The sequence below is a fragment of the Phaenicophaeus curvirostris genome, chromosome 10 (genome assembly GCF_032191515.1).
Source record: "Phaenicophaeus curvirostris isolate KB17595 chromosome 10, BPBGC_Pcur_1.0, whole genome shotgun sequence".
NCBI classification, from domain to species: domain Eukaryota; kingdom Metazoa; phylum Chordata; class Aves; order Cuculiformes; family Cuculidae; genus Phaenicophaeus; species Phaenicophaeus curvirostris.
The window spans coordinates 5,384,763-5,404,272 of NC_091401.1; the positions used below are offsets into that span (position 1 = coordinate 5,384,763).

A 19,510-nucleotide genomic window follows, 5' to 3' on the forward strand; every position below is an offset into this window, starting at 1 on the left:
TCGTAGCAATGAACGACTGAGTTGAACACCATAATCTAATAAACAAGTAGATAACTCGTTCCGGTTTTGTTCTGAGTGAGGCAGCGTTGCCCTCGCTGAGTTGTTTCATGGACCTTTTGCTCTGCAGAGGAGAGGGATGGTGTGTGGGAATGCAGCCTGTGCTTTCCCTATGAGGATAGGGTTTGCTCTTCTGACATAGATGACCTGATTTCCAGCATATTTCCAGTTGTTTGTGTTGAAATCTTTCCATCTCAGCAGGCTGTTTTCTGTTTTGTTTTGGTTTGTTTTTAATTATTCGGAACTACTTTTGTCCCTGTTGTTGGACCTGAGTAGCTGCAATTGAAAGCAGGATCTTATCATACTAATTGCTGCAAGACCAAGTAAGACAGAGTCTGTTCTTAAGTCCAGAAATAAATACCACAGGGAAGGTAAAGGAAGGCTTTGCATGCCTGTGGACTGAGGCACAGTGAGTCTAGATGACTAGTCTTAAAAGAAGTCTATGACAAGGAACAGTACTTGGAGCTGTTCTGTTAATCTTATGGCTCTTTGTCCTCCTTCTATTTCAGCACAGATTTTTAATTAAAGTTTTACCGTGCCGTAGGCTGTTTCTTCGGTTGGTTCAGCTTTAGTCCTTCACAAAGCTTCAGTAAAGGACTGATATATTTTCTTTGGAGCTGAGTTCTGATATTAGAAGACCTCTCCTCTGAGCAGATATCAGCAGTATGAGATAGCTGTTAGGTGTAATGCAATTTGAGCAGGAGCAGAACTGGTTGACTGCCCCTGTGTTCACAGAATGTGTTGTTGATGTGAGCAAAATAAGTTATCCCTATTGCAGAGAGATTTACATGGGGTATTAGCTGGAATGCTTTGCCTCACAGTCATATACAAAATTAAGCTGAAGAATCAAAATGCAGCCTTGTATCAATGCTTGTATTGTACTTAAGAGTGGATGTCGTAAGCGTACAATGTCTAGGATGTTTGGCTAATGTAAATTGTGGAAAACAACTCAGCTTGTGCTCATACGTTCCTTCTCCTGTCCTGCAACCATAGGTGTCTGCAGAGACATAAGCTGAATAAAAATGCAGTGTCATCGAAAAAAAAAGTTGTTTTCAAAATAGGGGGCATCCACTGTGGTGAATCGGTTGAATTTTTGCATGATTTGAGGAACTGAGCCCTTGTTTCCTACCCTCATGATAGTTACTGTCTTTAGGGTGTTTTGAGAGGGAGGTCAACGAGTTCTGATGTGAAGCAGTGGTGGGTGGGATTTTCCCTAGTGGTGACCAGAGCTGGCGTGAGAGATATGTGTACAGGACACTAAAGTTAGCATCTGTTTGTGCTATATCAAGTTACTCAATAAAAACTGTATCATCTGAAATGAGCCTGGCATGGTGTGCCAACGCCGCTCCTTTTAGTGGTCACAGACTTTTAGGCAACGCAAGCGATCCAGCTCCAGCCCCACTGAGGTACTTGGCGATGCCTAAATGGTGGCAAAACCCAGTTAACTCTTAAAAAGTGGGAAAAAAAAGTGGTTTTTGAGCTGTTTCTTCAGCTCAAATGTGAAATAGCTAATGTTGGATCTACCCATTGGCATTCTACCACACGGCAACTCGGTCCCCATCAGAGTCTTATCTGGTACTCGTGGAAACCTTAGTGCTTCATTCTGGCTCTTGTAACACTGGAAGAAATCCAGAGCAATTCCAGTGGAGCTGTTTTGGATTTGCGTTTGCAGGAGGAATTGTACCTAGAGGTTTTAAGTTAATCGTGCGGTCATTTTCCCTCTGTTTATTTAACCACCGAAATTAATGAAAGTTTCATAGGCTGCTTCTTTCATTATCTCAGTGAGCTGTGGTAAAAGGTGGTGGGGCAGGAGGGTAGTCTGGCTGAAGTTGTACAGATAGGAAAAACGCTGGGAATTGTTTTTGGTGAATCTGAGAGGTTTGGGTAGTTGAACAAGAGGATGAAGGTGGAAATGAGGATACAAAAGTGCCATGGAATGCGTTGCCTGTTGACTCCCCATGTAGTAAACAAAATTACCAGATGATTGTTGGCGAGTGGGTTTTTTTCTTTGAATATTTTAAGCAGGACTGCGATTCATAGTCCTGAACTGTAGGTGACTAATGTTCCTGTTCTCCAGCTGGGAGAAACTAATTCAACATCTTGTGTTGTAAACACTCACTCATTTTAACTGATTACACCTCCAATGTTCCTCAAATCACTAAAATTACTAATTGCTATTCCTTACACATCAGAGAGTGAATCCTGAATAATTAACCCCAAATAAAATTAGATGAATTGTCCCTTTTAATTAGAATCCCTGCTGCTGTTTGTTCTGAGCTTCCTTTTCTTACTGTTAAGAGACTTTTAGAATGATTAAAACTGTTTAAGACTTAAACAGCCAGTGACCTTTTAATACAATATAAATCCATAAAAGCAATATTTCAGCTAGCAGGTGCTGTAGTAAATTTTCTGTGCAACTACCTGACAGACTCAGTATTCCTTTTTTAAATGCTGAGGATGAAATTAGCCAGTGTGGGATTTTTTTTCTCCCTCTTGCTCATTAATACAGTGGCTGATTAGCAGAAGTAGTTCAAATGGTAGGATTAGTGATTGGTAAGAGAGTGGTAATTTAAACAGTGCTTTGGGTTGGTGGAGCTGCTGAGGTTTAGAAATCACAAGTCAAGGTGTTCTGTGTAAGTAGATTGTGGAGCTGGTGTATAATCATGTGATGGCTTCCCCTGCACTGATGTGGTGTCTGTGACCCCTTACAACATGGCTTTGACCAAGGATGCGTTGATGCAAAACATGATTTTAATAGTGTGCTTTCCTTGTCCAGTGTTATGTGTTAAATACAGATGTTACAGGAAAATGTGCATTCTGGGAAACTTCATAAAATGCATGTTCACGCCTAAGAGTCACCAGGTCATATCTAGGTGAAGTTTTTTATAAAAATCCTGTGGCATCACTTCTGCAGTATGAAGTTTCCCAGACCACTTCGTAATACTGTAATATTCTGCAGGTTTTTTCAGTGGTTATTGTGGAATAGGGGTTTGTGGTGGCCTCAGTCAAAAGGATTTTGACTCAGTCAGAAGGGACTCAGTCCCTTCCCAAGTAGAATCTGTTCGGATCAGAAAGGAAACACAACAGCGGGGGTTTGCTTCATCGCTGACCTATTCTAGTCTCTGAGTCAGGGGAGGGCTGTGTTTTTTGGGCAATTCAAACTGATTCTGTACCAGTTTCAGAGTCATAAAAATCAAGATGAGAAAAGGTTTGTTTTTTTTTTTCCATTGGAAGGAGAAAAATGAAAAACATCTGGGCATATAGTCTTCAGATGTCAGCCAGAGATCCAGGAAGACCAGTGTGAACCCTGTTTTGTTGGTTGATAATTTTTTTAAGTTATTGTTTCAGGGAAAAATATCCTGGGTTTTGGGGATTTTTTTGTGTTTCCAAGCGTTTTTACCCCCAGACAGTCTCTTCTTACTGAACATGTGAGATCCTCTTTGTGTCTAGAAGTTTCAAAGCTGCAAATCTTCATGTCTAAACATCTGTGTCAGTCAAGATAAGAGGCAATTGCTGTGCTGCAACTCATTTGTTGACTGGCAGATATATCTCACTAAAAACAAGGGCTTGAGACATACGAGCCTGATCCTGCCAATAAGTGAAGTGCACTTAAAAATTTAAAAGTTAGACTGTAAGTGAGAAAGGTGCTCAATGTATGAGACAGGATGTTTTCGGCTGCTTGTACTTGTATCCAGAAGGCATCAGGCAGCCAACAGCAAAAATTTTAGAGTTTCTCTTCAGCCTGACAGGCTTGTGCTGATTTAGACATCTGTTAAGGCTTTGAATAATTTTTTTTTATTTGTACATTTGAAATCTCTAATAATGAAATGTCTAAATCTCCTTGGAAAGTGTGAAAGGGGAGATTTTGTGGAGACGAGGGGTAAAACCTTGCAAATGCATCTTCATGGCACAGATTTGATTGGAGCCAGAAGCTGGGCTGAGGCTTGGGAGGCATCAGTTCTGCTCCTCTATAGTTTCCCAACACAGCTCGGATGGAATGACTTTACATCTGTCCGTTTACTTGATTGTAAAATATGGGGCAGCATGTTGCTGGATCTAGAGTGTCATCTGTTATGGTTATGCTGGGTGATGCTTTGGTGCAGGAGCAGGCATGGGTGCTGAGAGAAGAGCTCAGACCTGTGGTTTTGTGGCAAGTTGCGCCATTGCATCTGAAATAACCAGGCTGGCACATTTATTGCACCACACAGCCTCTTTGTAGGTTGACTCATGATCTTCACAGCTGTAAGAAGAAGCAGCAAGTAGCTGGGCTACAGGGGGTATTTTCTGCTCTAAAGGTATGGTAATGGTAGAGCTTTCTAATTGAGAGCTGAAGGCAGACTGTGCCAAGGTGCAAGGAGAGGCAGGGTGCGGCTCCCTGCCTGCAAATGTGCCTTCTCCGCAGCAGCACTTGCCTTTGGAAGGTGATTTCACCTGCCTTTGAAGCATAAATTGCCTCCTGGAGGTGCTTGATGTCTCTCCATTGATGGAACTTGGTGCGGTCATGCTCATAACTTAAGTACCTCCAAATGCTCAAGCTAGATGAGTGTCAACCAAAATCTCAATCTCAGCGCTGAGCAGCAATCAATACTAATAAGCCTTTTGCCCACCGTATCCCTTATCCATGAAGGGGCAGCAGAGTTAAATCAGTCAGGAGAGGGTGAGTGCTCAGGGTGGGGTATGTCCTCCGCCAGCCCATGGGTAACTCTGGTAATCCCAGAGCTCCATTTCCCCTGTGGCTGCCAGCTCATCCACACGGACCAGGGGACAGTCCCTTCCCCAGATGGCTCCACATGTAGCTGGCTGATGCTGGTGGTGGTCAGCAGTGTGTGGCAGAGATATGCACTGCTTGTACATGGACTTTCCTGCCTCCTCCCACGACTTGCCTAACTCTAAGCAAGTGAAATCTGTCTGGCTTGCAAAGCTTCTGCGGTGAGGGAAGGTCCCTGAGATGCATTGGAGAAATCTGTAGGGAGGTGCTTCTTAAATGGTGTGTAAGCTTGCTTTAAGCTTTTTTTTGTCCTTTGCTCCCTCAAATGTAGTCCTATTTCTTCTGCACATCATCTAAAACCACATACTGCTCAGGACATAGATATTACAGTCTTTGCAAGCCTCCCTCTCTGCCGGAGGGAAACTTCCAGCAATGCCAATAATAATAATAACCAGAACAACTTTCCCTCCTGCACCCAAGGGAACACTCTCTCACATGTCCAGTGGGAACAGCATTGGGTCCTATGGCTGTGTGTGGGAAAGAGGAAAGTGCAGTGGCAGGATAAATAACTATAAAACTGTGAAGGAGGAAAGTCCACCTGTTCGCAGAGGACCAGGAAAAGGCCAAACATCTGCAAGGTTCCCCCAGTTCATCAGGCATCTGCTGTCTGTTTCCCAGTCTAAAAACTTTCCCATTTGTGGGGAGAGTGAAGCCAGCAGCTTATCTGACACAGAGAACACAGTCAGCAGATCTGAATTGGGATGTAGTAAAGCCAGCTGCCTCCTACTGCAAAGGGAAGTGTTTTCTTCCAAAGTCTAGAAAAGGGTTCTTCTCTGTTTCCATCTTTTCTGAAAAATCTTGCCAATATTCTTGTCTTTCAGGAAGAACGGATCTTCCAAAGGGGCAAAACAATATTTGTTTTGTGTTTGTTCTAAGAACCGTTGTTTTCGCCTTCTGTTACAGCAATTGTAATCTGTTTATGCATAAACCTTATCGCTTCCCCTGTCTCATCACTGTCAACACATTCTCTGCCTCAGTCTTGCTTAGGTGTTTTGAAGGGTTGTAAATAAAGCAAGAGTGTCTGACTAATGTGGTGTGCAGAGAGATGAGTCTTTGGCATTGGAGCTGGGTCTAACTGGAGAAGCATCATCTGAAGTGTATTCTTTGGGAGGTATGTGCCTGCTGGAGTTGAATTTGTTTGCGAAATCATGTTGGTTTGTTGGAGGGTCATTTTAAGAGCAAAGGAGAAAAGTTTACTTAGCACTCAAACATGCCAGCATTTTTTTAGAACTAAACACCAAGATATTAATTTCAAAATATTTAATTTTTTTGTTTTTACTCACTATTGTATTTCCTATAATTTGAAATAAAAGATTGGATTAATTATAGGGCAAAAAGGAGGATACTGCAGATGTTATTGGACATATTTTTTTTTAAAAAATCAGTCTTGAACTCTATCATCATGAACCAGTGGCTTTCATGGGATTTTATGTTTTGGAGCAATGTGGTTGCCTTAAATTAGTTTTCAGTGTGTTGTTTATGAACTGTCTTTGTGCATCTGTATTTAGGATTATACTTTCTTAGGGATTCAGAGGGGTTTTTTTTGCGTCCTATCCATGCTCACTCTGGGGAAAATCGGAAGAAATTACCTTCCTGGGAAATAAACCCCCTAAAAGTCCTAGAGCAAGTTTGTGCCTTTCAGAGAGTGATTTGAAATCAAACCGAAAAGCTTTCCAGGGCAGCAGACCCATCTGCTTCCCATGGCAAATAGCATGAAGGTTCTGTGCCGGTAGTGCTGCCCAGCTGGTGCCTGTGCCTTGGGAAGACTAAGCCTGGGGGTTTAAACCTGGGCACGTGTGGTCCAGAGGACTGAGAGTCACCGGGCTGAGCACCTCTCTGAGTGGTTTGGAGCCTGTTCCTTGGGTTTTGAGGATGGTGCCGAGGGCCTGTAGCTGGGAGGCAGCGTGGCAGCGCATGGAGATGTGAAAGGGTCAAGTAGGGAGCCCATGTTTCCTCCAAAAATCCTCCAAAAGCAGTATTTCCTATATATAAGTGAAATATCACACTTCTATTCATCTTGAACTTCCATGCACACAGGACACCTGTAGCAAACAGCTCTACTTGCAGCATCAAGCTTTGTGAGAAGTAAAAATATACCAGTGTGGTCCAATTACAAGCAGCTGCCTCCCCAGAGGGCCAAATCCAGTGCTAATGGTAAATGCACTTTTTTCCATCCTTAGGAAGTGCTTTCAGAGCCGGGTGTCCTGCCGCCCACAGTCTCTGCTGCTCTATCCTTGTTTTCTCCTTTGTGCTCCCAACCCCATCTCTTTGCTAAGCTGGATGGCTTCACAGATAATATACTGCTTTGACTTCACCTCAATAGTTTTGGAAGCTTAAGATGTGAAAACGAATGTGTAGATATTTTGCACATCAGCCCCATGTAAAAAGCTTCTTCAAAACTAAGAGGTGGATACTTCTGAGCTTACAACTGGCCCATCATAGAATCACCAGGTCGGAAAAGACCTTTTGGATCATCAAGTCCAGCCATTCCTGTCTGCCACTAAGCCATATCCCTGAGCACCTCTTCTACCTGTCTTTAAATACCTCCAGGGATGGTGACTCAACCACCTCCCAGGGCAGCCTGTGCCAGTGCCCGATGACCCTTTCTGTGAATTTTTTTTCCTGATACCCAGTCTGAACCTCCCTGGTGCAGCCTGAGGCCATTCCCCCTTGTCCTGTCATCTGTCACTTGGGAGAAGAGGCCAGCACCCTCCTCTCCACAACCTCCTTTCAGGTAGTTGTAGAGAGCAATGAGGTCTCCCCTCAGCCTCCTCTTCTCAAGGCTAAACAACAGCTTGCTCCTGTGCTGCCAGGATTTCCTTTTTGAAGAGCTCCCAGCCCTCATGGGCTCCCTTGCCCTTAAGGACTGTCTCCCATGGGACTTTATCAACCAGCCTTCTGAATATTTCAGAGTCTGCCCTCTGGAAGTTTAAGGTGGCCGTTCTGCTAACCCTCCTCCTCACCTCACCTAGAACTGAGAATTCTACCATCTCATGATTGCTTTGCCCCAGGCGTCCTCCCAGTGGTCACATCTCCCACAAGACCTTCTCTGTTCACAAACAGCAGGTCTAGGAGGGTGCCTTCCCTTGTCAGCTCACTCACCATTTGTGTGAGGAAGTTGCCTTCCACGCACTCCAGGAACCTCCTAGACTGCTTCCTCTCTGCTGTATTGTACTTCCAGCAGACATTTGGTAGATTAAAGTCTCCCACAAAGACAAGAGGTAGCAATCTTGAGAGTTCTCCCAGTTGTTTGTAGAAGAGCTCGTCAGCTACTTCTTCTCACCTAGATGGTCTATAATGGAATCTGATCACAATACCTGCCTTCTTGTGGCCTCCACTCAATCCTGTCACCACCATAATCAAACTCGAGGGTATCAGAGCACTCTAACATAAAGGGCTACCCCACCACCTCTCCTACCTTTCCTATCCTCCCTGAAGATTTAGATCCCACCACAGCAGCACTCCAGGGTGCAAAGAGGGAGATGCAAAGAATATGCAGCAAGGATGCAGGAGAAGAGCTGGCCTAGATTTTAGGCTCCAGCCCTCTATGTGTCCTCAGCATCAGGGAATCCTGATGCTTTTAGGTAGCATCCAATGCTGTCTTTATAATAATAATTAGCACACATGGGGAGTGAATTGTATGGGTTCCCTTGCAAGATTGTCTGCAGGGCATTCATTATTGCAAATGCTGCAGTTGCATGTGACAGATTTGAGATGCAGGCTTCGATCTGTGGAGCTGGTTGTTGGTGCCTTCAGGCTTTGTGGCAAGTCCTCTTCTTCTGTGGGTTCTGAGCACCTCAAAGTGATCTGCAAACATTACTGATCTGTCATAGCCATCTCCTGAAGCAGTGAGTGGTGTAGCTGAGCATTTAATGCTTAAATGATGTGTTGCTTCCTGTATCACATAGTCTATGGCAGAGCTGTGTTGCTGGGTTCATCTTGATCATCCATGTCGTGATGTAGGGAAATGCTGGTGAGTCTAAGTTCTCGCATTCTCTCTCCTAGGGGACTTCCTTCCTCCACCCCCACCTCCTGTGGATGACCTCGGGAACATCACATCATCACAAGGTGCCTTTCCTCCCCCCCCACCTCTAGAAGATGCTGCTTTCAATGTGCAGGTAAGAAGATAAGAATTTTTATCATTTGTACAGAACTGATGAAAAAATCATGCAAATGAATGATAATAAAATGAGATGACAAAATGCTGTGGTTAGAAATCATGTGTCAGGAACAACCAAATTAGCTTTAACAAGCAGTGTTTCCCAAGCAGGGATATTTCCATTCAAAACTTGCAGGGCTATTAAAGGATTTTTCCCATCCGGCTTGAATTAGAAGACTAATTGCCTTATGCCCTTGTGATGGTGGATGAGAGTGAAACCTTCCCAGAATTAATTGTTTTCTGGAAGGGCCATCTCCTTCCATGGACTGAGGAGAGACTTTAGGGCAGTAATCTGATCCTAAAAATGCTTTGTTTAGATGCTTAAAATTAAATGGAACAAATAAGCCCTGGCACAGGCTCCAGTGATATCACGGAGATCCTTTTCACCTCCTTTTTGCCGGTGTGGATCCTCTATATTTGCTGTCTGGATGAAAGTGCCCCTTCTAAGATGCATCAGATGAGTATGGTATGTCCTGTGTGGATAGGGACGTATCTTGAGTGCCTTTGAAAGGTATGAACACTTTTGTGCAGACGTTCCTGGCTTGCTTGGAGTATTGAATGCCATTGCATTAGCTCAGGCATGTTCAGGAGAGGCGTATTCAGACTGCACAGAGAGGCTGTCAGGGTGATCAAGCAGCGAGGAGCTGATCTTGCCAGTGGAGACCAGAAGAGTTTGGCTTCTTAGCTGAGTAAAAGGAAAGCTGATGAGGGGGTATGGTTGCAAATTTTAAATACATTTGGGGAATAGGCACCAGAGAAGCACAACTGTTTCAGTTCTGGGCATTTGTGCAGGAGCAGGAGAGGCTGAGATTGCCAGAAGTACCTTCTTGCTGGTGTATAGAAAGTTTCTAAGCACCAAGACTGCAGAGATCTCGAAGAGCCTTCTGGGAGGAGTAGTGAGAACAAAGCAAGTGTGATCTAGGTTTGAGGCTAGTGAGAGCTGTATCCACTGCGACAGGGCTGCCCTTGATGACCCTGGAAGGCTGTGGCATTCTTGTATCCCTCGATGGATTTGAACCTAAGGCTAATGGGCAGATATTAAACAGGATTCAAGAGACCTGACTTAGTTCCTGACCCTGCCACAAACTCTAGAGTCAATTAATCTACTTCGTGCATCTGTAAAAAGGTAACATTTCCCGCCCTCGTAGGCTTCTTGTGATCTCTTGCCTGTGGTGAGATGTTCAACTCATCCCACTCGGCGTATTCCTGCAATGGGTTCTGCCTTCGAGACGGAAGGGGTTAATGAGGATTGTGTTCTCCCTTGCCAGGAAAGGCTGCTGCTACTGGGGACATTAGCCAAGTGCGGAGCATGGCTTTTCCCAGCCTTGGGGGAATGAAGTAATTCCCCAGCAAATGTTGTTCTGTCTCTTATCTCTCTGAGAAGAGTGGACCCCATGGGAGCACAGGAGGTTCCAGACCACCCTGGGAAGCAGCGAAGCAGCAGGCTTCCTGCAAGGGCGGGTGCTGCCTGCACAGCTGCCTGCGCACAAGCCTAGGCAGTGGGAATGGGTCCCAACACCTCACGTGCTTCCCAGGGTCAGGTTTCCTCCTTGCTGTGTCACCCAAGGGGAAGACCTCGCTGTGTTTATTGGAAGGTGCTTGTGTCTTAAGGTCCTTACGCCTCCCTCCTATGAGGAGTCCAAAGACGTGCCTAAGACACTTGGGACTGTTACAGTGATGTGACCCTTGGAAGAACCACAGGATGGGATGGCTCTTTCTGCTAGGCTCATGAAATTGCTACTTGTCATGTCCTTTCTCTCTGGCTTTGGGAATCTAGGGCTTGAGCTGTGTTCACAGTGTTGGGTTTTGCCAGGAGCTTGGTTAGAGTGAGATTCCTTTATGTAGCATCCCGTTTGGAGGAAGGCAAGCCTAGCAATTGTACCCCAGCACTCCTGCCTGTCACGACCCCCAGATGTACTCTGTTCAGCACACACAGGTCCCTGCCTTTGATCTGTGCTGTCTTGTCACCCTCTTCCCCTTTCTTTTCCCTTGCATCCTCTGAAGAAGATTGGGAGCAGACAAAAGCCAGGGCTAAGTCAGAGTCTGGTGGGATCTCGTGTTGTAAAATCAGTTCCTTATCTCGCAGGAGCAGCAAAAGCTGTGCTGAACCAAAACATAAGGCCTGGGAGTTGAGGGAAAAGGGCAGGTGGTGATGGAGAAAGCTGCTTGATGCTTTGTGCATTTAGTACAATCATTTTCGTAGTTCCAAATTGAGGTTCCTATTGTGAAGGAGCAGAACAAGTGGTGGTTCTGTTTCTTCTGCTGTGGATCCTTTCTCAACTCTCAAATCATAGTTGCATGAAGGCAACTTGTAAGCATGTGTTAGACCAGGCTTCAGCAAACTAATGCCAAGACTGATTCTGCTCTCTTATGCCAAACGACTTCATTTCCCTGCCTCAGTTTCCCCGTTCCCAAATATAAGTGCTGGAGCAGATGACTTCATTCCCAAGCATGGACCAGATCTGAGGCTGCTGCCAGGGTTGGTTTGGCCCCTGTGGACCTGGTGCGAGCCCTCCAGTTTTCCTCCAGAGTTTGAAATTTATCTGCTCCAGCAAATCAGCCCTTTTGCCATGGAAATTTCTCTCTGGATAGCGGAGTGATAATGACAGGTTACAAATATGTGTGCTGTGGCTCCAGGTAAAGCTTTTTATACTAGGTGTTAAGTTGATGAGGGCAGCAGAATATATATATTTAGTTTATTATCATTTCAAGCATTACTGTTAGCAGATGGCTAAAAGCTATACAGATTATTACAGTTTAAGTTGTAGCTTAAGAGCAGCAGTTAAAATAATAACGCCGAGCTTTCATAGGCCTGTTTATCTCTGGATCTCTATTTGGACAGTGGAACTGGCCACTTAGGATCTGATCCAAAAAGCTACTTTAGTATCTGAATTCCCTCAAGGTGCTTACACTGATGGAAATCAAAGGAGGACTGAGTCTTGAAATACCTTTGCAATACATCTGGAATTTTCTTAAAATTTCTGTTTTCCCATCTAGATCCATCGTGTTTGGATTCACAGCAGGGCTGGGGAGGAAGGGAAAAGAAAAAAAAAAAAGGAAAAGGAAATGCTTTTTTTAAAAAAGAGTGCATTGGGGCTGGGGGAGAGTTGTATTGGGAAGTTCCCCTTTGACTATCAGCCGGCGAAGGCAAGGGCTTGTTCCCAGAATGGTGGTGAGGGTGCGGCAATGGTGTGTTTGACAAATAAGGACATGAGCAAAGAGCTTTTTGCCACGTGTGCCTGGGCTCAGTTTAAAAAAGAAAAAAAAAATCCTGGACGGGAAGAAAAATGAAATCACTGTTTTTCACAGGGAAATAGATAGATCTGGGAGGGAGGGAGGCGGATTGTTATTAATTTTTTTTGCCTTCTAGTTTCAAAATGGTTATTCTGCCCAGGCCAAGGAAAGCAAAAGTTAAAAACTCTTATAAGCAACCTTTCAAGTTCCTTGTTTACTCACAAGAGGGAACCTCACTGGCAATTTCTTCCGTGGTTGCCAGGCAGGGTTGCTCTGGGATCAGGATGATGCACAGCAGTGTGAAAAGCCAGTCCCTAGCCCACATCTTGTCCTGTGGAAGGCTTGCTCTGGAGCTGTGTGTGCTATAGAAGCATCTCCATAAGCCATATTGTGGGGGCTTCAGATCTCCACTGGCTTTGAAATGACCAGTTCTCCTTAAAGGAGGGCTTCAGTGTCTATCACTTTGTGTTGGGGCAGGACCTGGGTGGCTCAGAGCAGGTGTGACCCTCAGCTGGGAACCTGCCAAGGACCGCCTTGGAAAAACATGCATTTATGAATTGCTTCTAATTATCTGCAGGTGCTGCATCTCCACGATGGGTCTGATTTTCATTTGGGACCCTAAATGCTGCTGCAACACAGGAAGGAAAGGATGGTATTCAGCTGGGAGATGGCCTCTTTCCTAACAACCCCTGGCTGTTACCATTGTGGGTTTTTTTGACAGGCAACAAAACGCTTCACAAAACCATCAGTCTCTCTTTGATAAGGAAGCTGAAGCAGGGAAAGTGCTTTGCCTAAGTCATCAGGCTGACCAATGGCAGGCTAAAAATAGGACCTAGATCTCCTGTGTCCCAGAGCAATTCTGTCTGCTACATTGCACCGCCTCATTACTGTAAGAACTACAAATTAATCCATAAACACTATCCGTGGCTGAAATCGGAAAGAATTTGGGATACACCAAAAAGAATGTGCAGAAGTAGTTTATGATGCAGTTTAGAGTGAAGAAACAACCAGACTTCAAAGGGTATATGTGAAAGGCAGTTTTAGATTAGATATTAGGAAGAAATTGTTTACCATGAGGGTGGTGAGACACTTGGGTGAGTTGTACTGAAAAGCTGTGGATGCCCACTCCCTGTAGGTGTTCAAGGCCAGGTTGGATGGTGCCTTGAGCAACCTGATTCATTGGAAGGTGTCCCTGCCCATGGCAGGAGAGTTGGATGTAGATGACCTTTAAAATGTCTTCCAACCCAAACCATCCTCCGATTCTATGATAAAATAGTTTAATACACTGGTTCTTGTTATAACCAACAATGCATGGAGGGGCTGCAGTGCTGCGCTGTTTATGGGCAGGAGCTATTCCCCCATTCAGACCTACTGGGCTCGTGAGCCAGCTTGTGTTGTTTTCTTACACAGGAAATCAGCCCAAGGGCTCAAATTCCTATTGCCAAGGAATTTGGGGCCTGAAGGCTTATGTGCCTTCCTCTTTGAGGCTGTTCAGAGGAGACCCAGCTCACTCCTCCCTAGTGCACGGGCTTGGAAGAAGAGGAACATGTTGATAGATGCGAGCAGCATCCTTGTTACGGTGGAAGTTGCCAGGCATTTCGCTGCCTGACTCCCTCCCAGTGAGTGGTGGCAGTGCCGTGTCTCCCTGGGCTGTGCCTCACCGGCTAAGGAAACAGCCAGAATGGAGGATTTTTTTTTCTTCTTCTTTATTTTTTTTTTTGTTTTTAATTTTAGGTGCACATATTGACAAATAGCTGGGGAAAGCAGAGCATGGGTTTTGCCCACAGGGTGTGCTGCCTTAAATAGCACATCTCTTGCTTGGCCATGTGGCACCTGGCCTCTGTTTGGGTGCTGGGCTTACTTTAGGTCCCCTGCCTTTGAATGTTTGGAGAAGCTGAAAAAGCCAAAGAAAGTAGAACATGTGTTCAGCCTCCCTCTAGTGCTAGATTTTGTTAATTATCAGGATTGCTGGCCTGGGTGTAGGTGCTCGCTGATGAGGAACACTGACAGGGCTGCCTGGCTCGGGGCACGCAGCAGTAGCTCTCAGTAAATAAAGCCCAGTAAAAAAAGGCTCTGTCAATAAAGCCATAGTCTGTGTGTATTACTTGCCATTCAAGATACAGCTTTTGCAGATTTCTGGGACTCCTAACCTCAGTTATTAAAATCTGTGTGATAAGCAACTGCCTTTTATCTAAATTGAAACAGTGTCCAACAGTATAAATAAATTACCTGGTAATGTTAACCCTCTTACTCAAACCTTGGCTTTACAGGAATGCTTTTGATCTGTCTCCCCGTCTTCTGCCTTCTTTGTGTGTTTGAGAAACAGGAATTTGCAGTGCTCTGAATTAGACTTAAACAAATAACATGTATGCTCTCTGTGTATTTAAATGCTCACTGGGTGTTTGCTCAGTACTAAGGGTTTCCAGGCACTGAAGTGCAAAAAATCAGTAATACAGAGTCTGTATGTTGTGATGAATGTCTGGATGCAAGATAATTAAAATGCATGTTTTTCTCATACGCATATATGTGCAGATGTGTGTATGCATGAGAAATACATAATGAGTGGGGATATAGAGCAGACCTCCATGTTATTGGGGAACAAACATACACATTTTACCCCTGTTGCTTTTTTATCCCTTTCTGTGGGTAGCATGACCACTAGATCGAGGATCACAAGAGAAAAGGAACACTGAACGTTCCTTTCAGGCAGCTCTTGATGCAACCCATATTATACGCATGTTTGTTTTACAATGCCAAACCACATTCTATTTTAAATCTTTAATGAACCTCTGTTCCCATCTATGTAACTTTCCAATCCTTACTCTCTTCAGAATAGACAAAGATGCTTATTATAAACCACAAATTTTACTGAAAGGGTAAACTGGAAAAGTTTTAATTGTACGGCGTAAGCCTGCCATTCATCCCTCTGCCTGGTTATTAATATCTTGGCAATGTTATAATGCAATACAGCCTTTAATAGCTAAACCTCTCGGCAAGAACTACAAAGGAAGCAAGGATTCAAACAGTTAACCGTACTCATTATTTTCATCATGCTTATTACTGTGTTATTTAATGTATTTGTTATGTTATTGTTTAATATAGTAACACAGCACGCAGGATGCGCCAGAACCTGCACTGGCGCAAACTCATGTCTTCTTTGGGAGGAGAGTTGTGACTGAGGCTGGGACACTTGTGGAAATGGAAGTGGCTTTTGAAAATCTGCCATGCAGCGGGTGATGAGGTGAGGGAGCAGAAGAAAGCAAAAGCCTAATATAGATCATATGTAAAAAAGGGTATGGAATCTTCTAAAAAGTTGTGATAGGAAACAGAAAGGTCAGAGATGTTGTGATGTTTCAAGGTGATCAAGCTAAAACCTTCCCAAGTTAAGACACAGAGGAGGGCAATGCACATGTGCCAGCCAGGGTCCAAACAGTGGGCTGTGGTCCCCCAGTGCTGTATCTGAGCTTACAAGCCCTGCTGGGCATCTTCTGGCTCATGTGAGTATGTCTTAGTGGAACTCTGTCTCACTGCTGGTGCTGGAGTCGGGTTCATTGCTGGCACCTGTGGGGAGGTTAATCTATTGGCCTGGATTATCCACATGGGACATGAATGTGAAAAGTAATAGGGGAGGCATGGAAAGCATGTAGAAAAAGCAGGTGATTTTATTGTGTCAGAACTAGTATTGGTCTGTGACAGACAAAAGGAAACAAAAATGTCATTGTATCCAAGGTAGAATTATTTAAGCAGAAGAAAAGTTAAAAAATCATGAAGATGTGGGATTTCTCCTAACAAAGCAGATGAGCTGGGTGGTGGAATAGAGTGAGATAACATGATCAGTATTGAAGAGATTTCCATTCTTCTCATTTCTGAGTGCTTTTCAAATCTTCTGTTGGATCAGCAGGTCCTAGAAGGTATTTCTTGAAAGACCAGTGGCTCTCGTGTCAAATCCTGGGTAGCCTGTATTGCATTGGGGAACTGTAATGCAGGAGTGAGACTAAGACAAAGAGACTGTCAGTAGCAAAGAGGATTTCTAAAAACTGCAGCAGCCAAATTATTTTGCCTTATCTATGATCCTGGCTGAGATTGGAAGATGGGGTTATGAAAGTCAAAATCTTGCCATGCAACTTGGGCTTGGTGGTAGGCTGGAAGGTGGCAGAGCAGATGGAGTCACATTCCCACCTTTGTTTGGGTGCTTTAAGTACTATGATGCTGTCCGGTAAAGAAATGAGCTTTGATCAAACAAGGTGAAAGGAAATACAGATATATTCATTGGAGAAACCAGTTGTCTGTCTAAATTCAGTTTTACAGCCCTAGAGTACTTCAAAGAGTAGGGCAAACTTCATCCTATTTTTGACTCAGATTTTGCCAGGTAGTAATGAGATGTGGATATGGAGAAGTTGTGAGAACATCTGATCTCCAAGAATTTAAGTGGCTCAAGTACAGGTTCATGTCTCTGTTTTTTTCATTTCCGTCACTTGTGAAAAACAGCTTCAGCTGCCATGATGAGTGGTTTTGTTGTCAGAAAGTGTTGTCTCTGCGAACAGCACGCGGCACAGTGACTGAGCAAGCTAAAAGTGGTAGAAGTGCCAATGAGAAATGTTATAGCCACAGCTGGAGTAATTTATTCCTGTACAGAAGGGCAAGCATGATTTTAAGTGCTGCCATTAAACTTTGTCTTTGCAGGACCATTCCTCACAATTATATTCTTCAGCTTGATTTGCTGATGGAAATGCAGGGTGGTGGTTAGCCTTAATGCAAAAAAGAACAGGTAAGGGAAAGCATCTGGAAAATGTCGTATGACATTTTTAGGCTTGGTTTTAGTGGCGTGAGAAGTGAAACAGAAGTGTTTGGGAGAGCTGTAGCAGCTCCAAGTATTGCTGAAGCCAGTGGATGACAGCTCCACCAGAGGAGCTGCACACACTCCTCTCATTCAACAGTCCTGAGCTCTGCGGCTGCTTCCCTGTCCATCTCCTCATTTCAGTTTCTCTCTTTTGTCACGGAAACAACCTCGTGTCTTGTTACATCCCAGCTCTAGCCTTCCCCTTCAACTACTCCTCCACTTTCTCCTGAGCTGCTCTCTCCTTCCTCCCCCTATCTCTAGCTCTGCAAATTCCCACGGTTCTACTTTGCATTACCCCTCTGTGTACCCCAAAGGTGCCACTGTTGAGGTCTGTGCAGATGTTTGGGCATCAGCAGTTCCCAGGAGCAGTGGTTGGGCTCATGGTAGGGAGCAGGATTTGTTCAGTTTTAAGGTTGGGTGAGCCTCTTGAAGACATTTATGAAGGGAGTATCTTTTCTGTGCAGAAGTAAATCCTGTTTAGTTCTTACGGCTGTATTGACCCCGAGCAGAAATACAGTTAAAAGATATTTTTTTGAAGTAATGTGTACTGGGGACACCATGTTTTCTGATGCATGAATTCTTACTGAAAAACAAGAGCTTGCATTCATTTATCTGGATAGGGACAAATATCAAAATAAAGCTCTAAGCTCATCTGGGAGGGATCTGCATACTGGGGATTCTCTCTTCAGGGTTCTGCAGCGGTGTCTGGGCAGTGCTGGTTATTCATTGTTCAGCTTTATGTGTGATTCAGGTCGTTTTTCTTCGCCTGAGGTTCTCACTTAGAAAAGGTGTAGAAGGTAAACTGCCCAAACAAGGGGGCAGTTGTTAAAAAAGAAAGAAAACCCACAATTTTCCAGCCAAATCAAATACCAGATACACATCTGGAAGCCTTGAAAGGGAGGTAAAAATGGGCCTAATTGTGGAAAAGGAGATTGCAAACTTTTTGAAGGCAAGGACCTTCCTCCGTGAATCAGTACTGCGATATGTGCCTGGCTGATAGTTGCCCACCCCATGGACTGCAACCATCAACCGCCCCAAAAATGTGCAGACTAAGGTAAAGTCCAAATTTTCCACCTCTCAACGTTGAGAGACACATGGTAGACTTTTAACCTGACTCATTTCTGCAGAAGCCAAACCCAAGCTATTGACTTCTGTGTAGTTTTACACATCCATTTTGCTGACGCTTTGCCAGACTCACTAGGAGATTCTTGAATCCTTGCAAAGGTTTTGGCACGCACCGCTTCCTAGTACGGCAAAACAAGCAAACAAATTCAGGATTATGTTATATGTTTCACTTCTGCACTTGGAGCCTATTCAGGCTGTGAAAGTTGACTGGCCAATTTTAATTTTACTTTTTTTTTTTATTTTATTTCCTAATAGCTTCATAGCGCATATTCAGGAATGCTTTCCCAAATTCAGAGAAGCTTGACTCTGTGCTTAAACTTCATTAAAGTTGATAGAACTTCAGCACACGTGTAAAATTAAGCAAATGCTTATGTTTAGTACAGCCTTTTTGCAGGTGACACAGGCAGCTGCATATGGGTTTCCAACGTGTGATTAAATTCCAAAAAGAGTTTTTAAAAACAGTTTTAGTCAACCTTAATTTTCTGAAATTGGTAGCTTTAACAAAACCTATCTTTTTTGATTAAAATTGCCTGAGACGTGTCCCTTTTTAAAAGCTCTTCATTTAACTGTCACAATATACAGTCTTGTGTGGGATAGAGTTTGTTCATGTAAATTTAATTTCCAGTTAAAGTGATACAAACACGGAGTGATTTCAACAGATCTTTCAGAATGCAGCAGTGCTGTCATTTCCTTACCTCTGTCAATGTGGGGGCCAGGCAGAGGCGTTAAATTGTGCCTTTCTGCGTATCACAGATCATAAAGCTTCACCTGGTCACCCAGCGAGACCAAAGGCATCCAGCCTGGAAGTTTGTTCTACTATTTAATTACTTGCAGTATTATGCATAAGTGAATATGCCTCTTATTTTTAAACAATTTCCCTGGCTTTGGCTTCCTGGCTGCAGCATAGTTTTTTATTTTGTTAGGTTGGACAGTCTTGTGGTATCTGGCATTTTCGTGCTGTGAAGCTGTTTAGATATTGTTATCAAGCTACTCCGTCTCCTTCATACGTAAAGACAAGTGAGTTTTCTACGTGTCTTGTTGTCAGCTGTCACTGCTTTTCTAGGGTGTGTTACAAGTTTTTATAATGCTGCTTTCCAAACTGGGCACAGTATTTTAGCACCAGACTCACCAGATGTGTTAAAAGGAGTAAAATCACCTTCAGTTTCATGCTTTTATTGCTCCAGGATGGTGCGGCACTGGGCAGGAGTGTTTAGTGTGTTTTTTCCCTGCGGAACATAAATTCAAAGTCGGAGGGGCAGGGTGTGACAGGTAGCCTTGTGTGTAGGCATGTGTAATTCATAGCTTGTCAGACACATCCTGTGCTTTT

The 19,510-nt window shown here is 44.0% G+C and overlaps 1 protein-coding gene across 3 annotated transcripts in view; it reads left to right on the forward strand.

Moving 5' to 3' along the window:
• The window catches only part of LPP (LIM domain containing preferred translocation partner in lipoma), a 741,798-nt gene that overhangs the window by 543,458 nt on the left and 178,830 nt on the right, over positions 1 to 19,510 (forward strand). For all 3 annotated transcript variants that reach the window (XM_069864453.1, XM_069864454.1, XM_069864455.1), the window contains one exon: positions 8,831 to 8,943. In XM_069864453.1, coding sequence (XP_069720554.1) covers positions 8,831 to 8,943 — 113 coding nt within the window. The remainder of the gene's footprint in view (positions 1 to 8,830; positions 8,944 to 19,510) is intronic.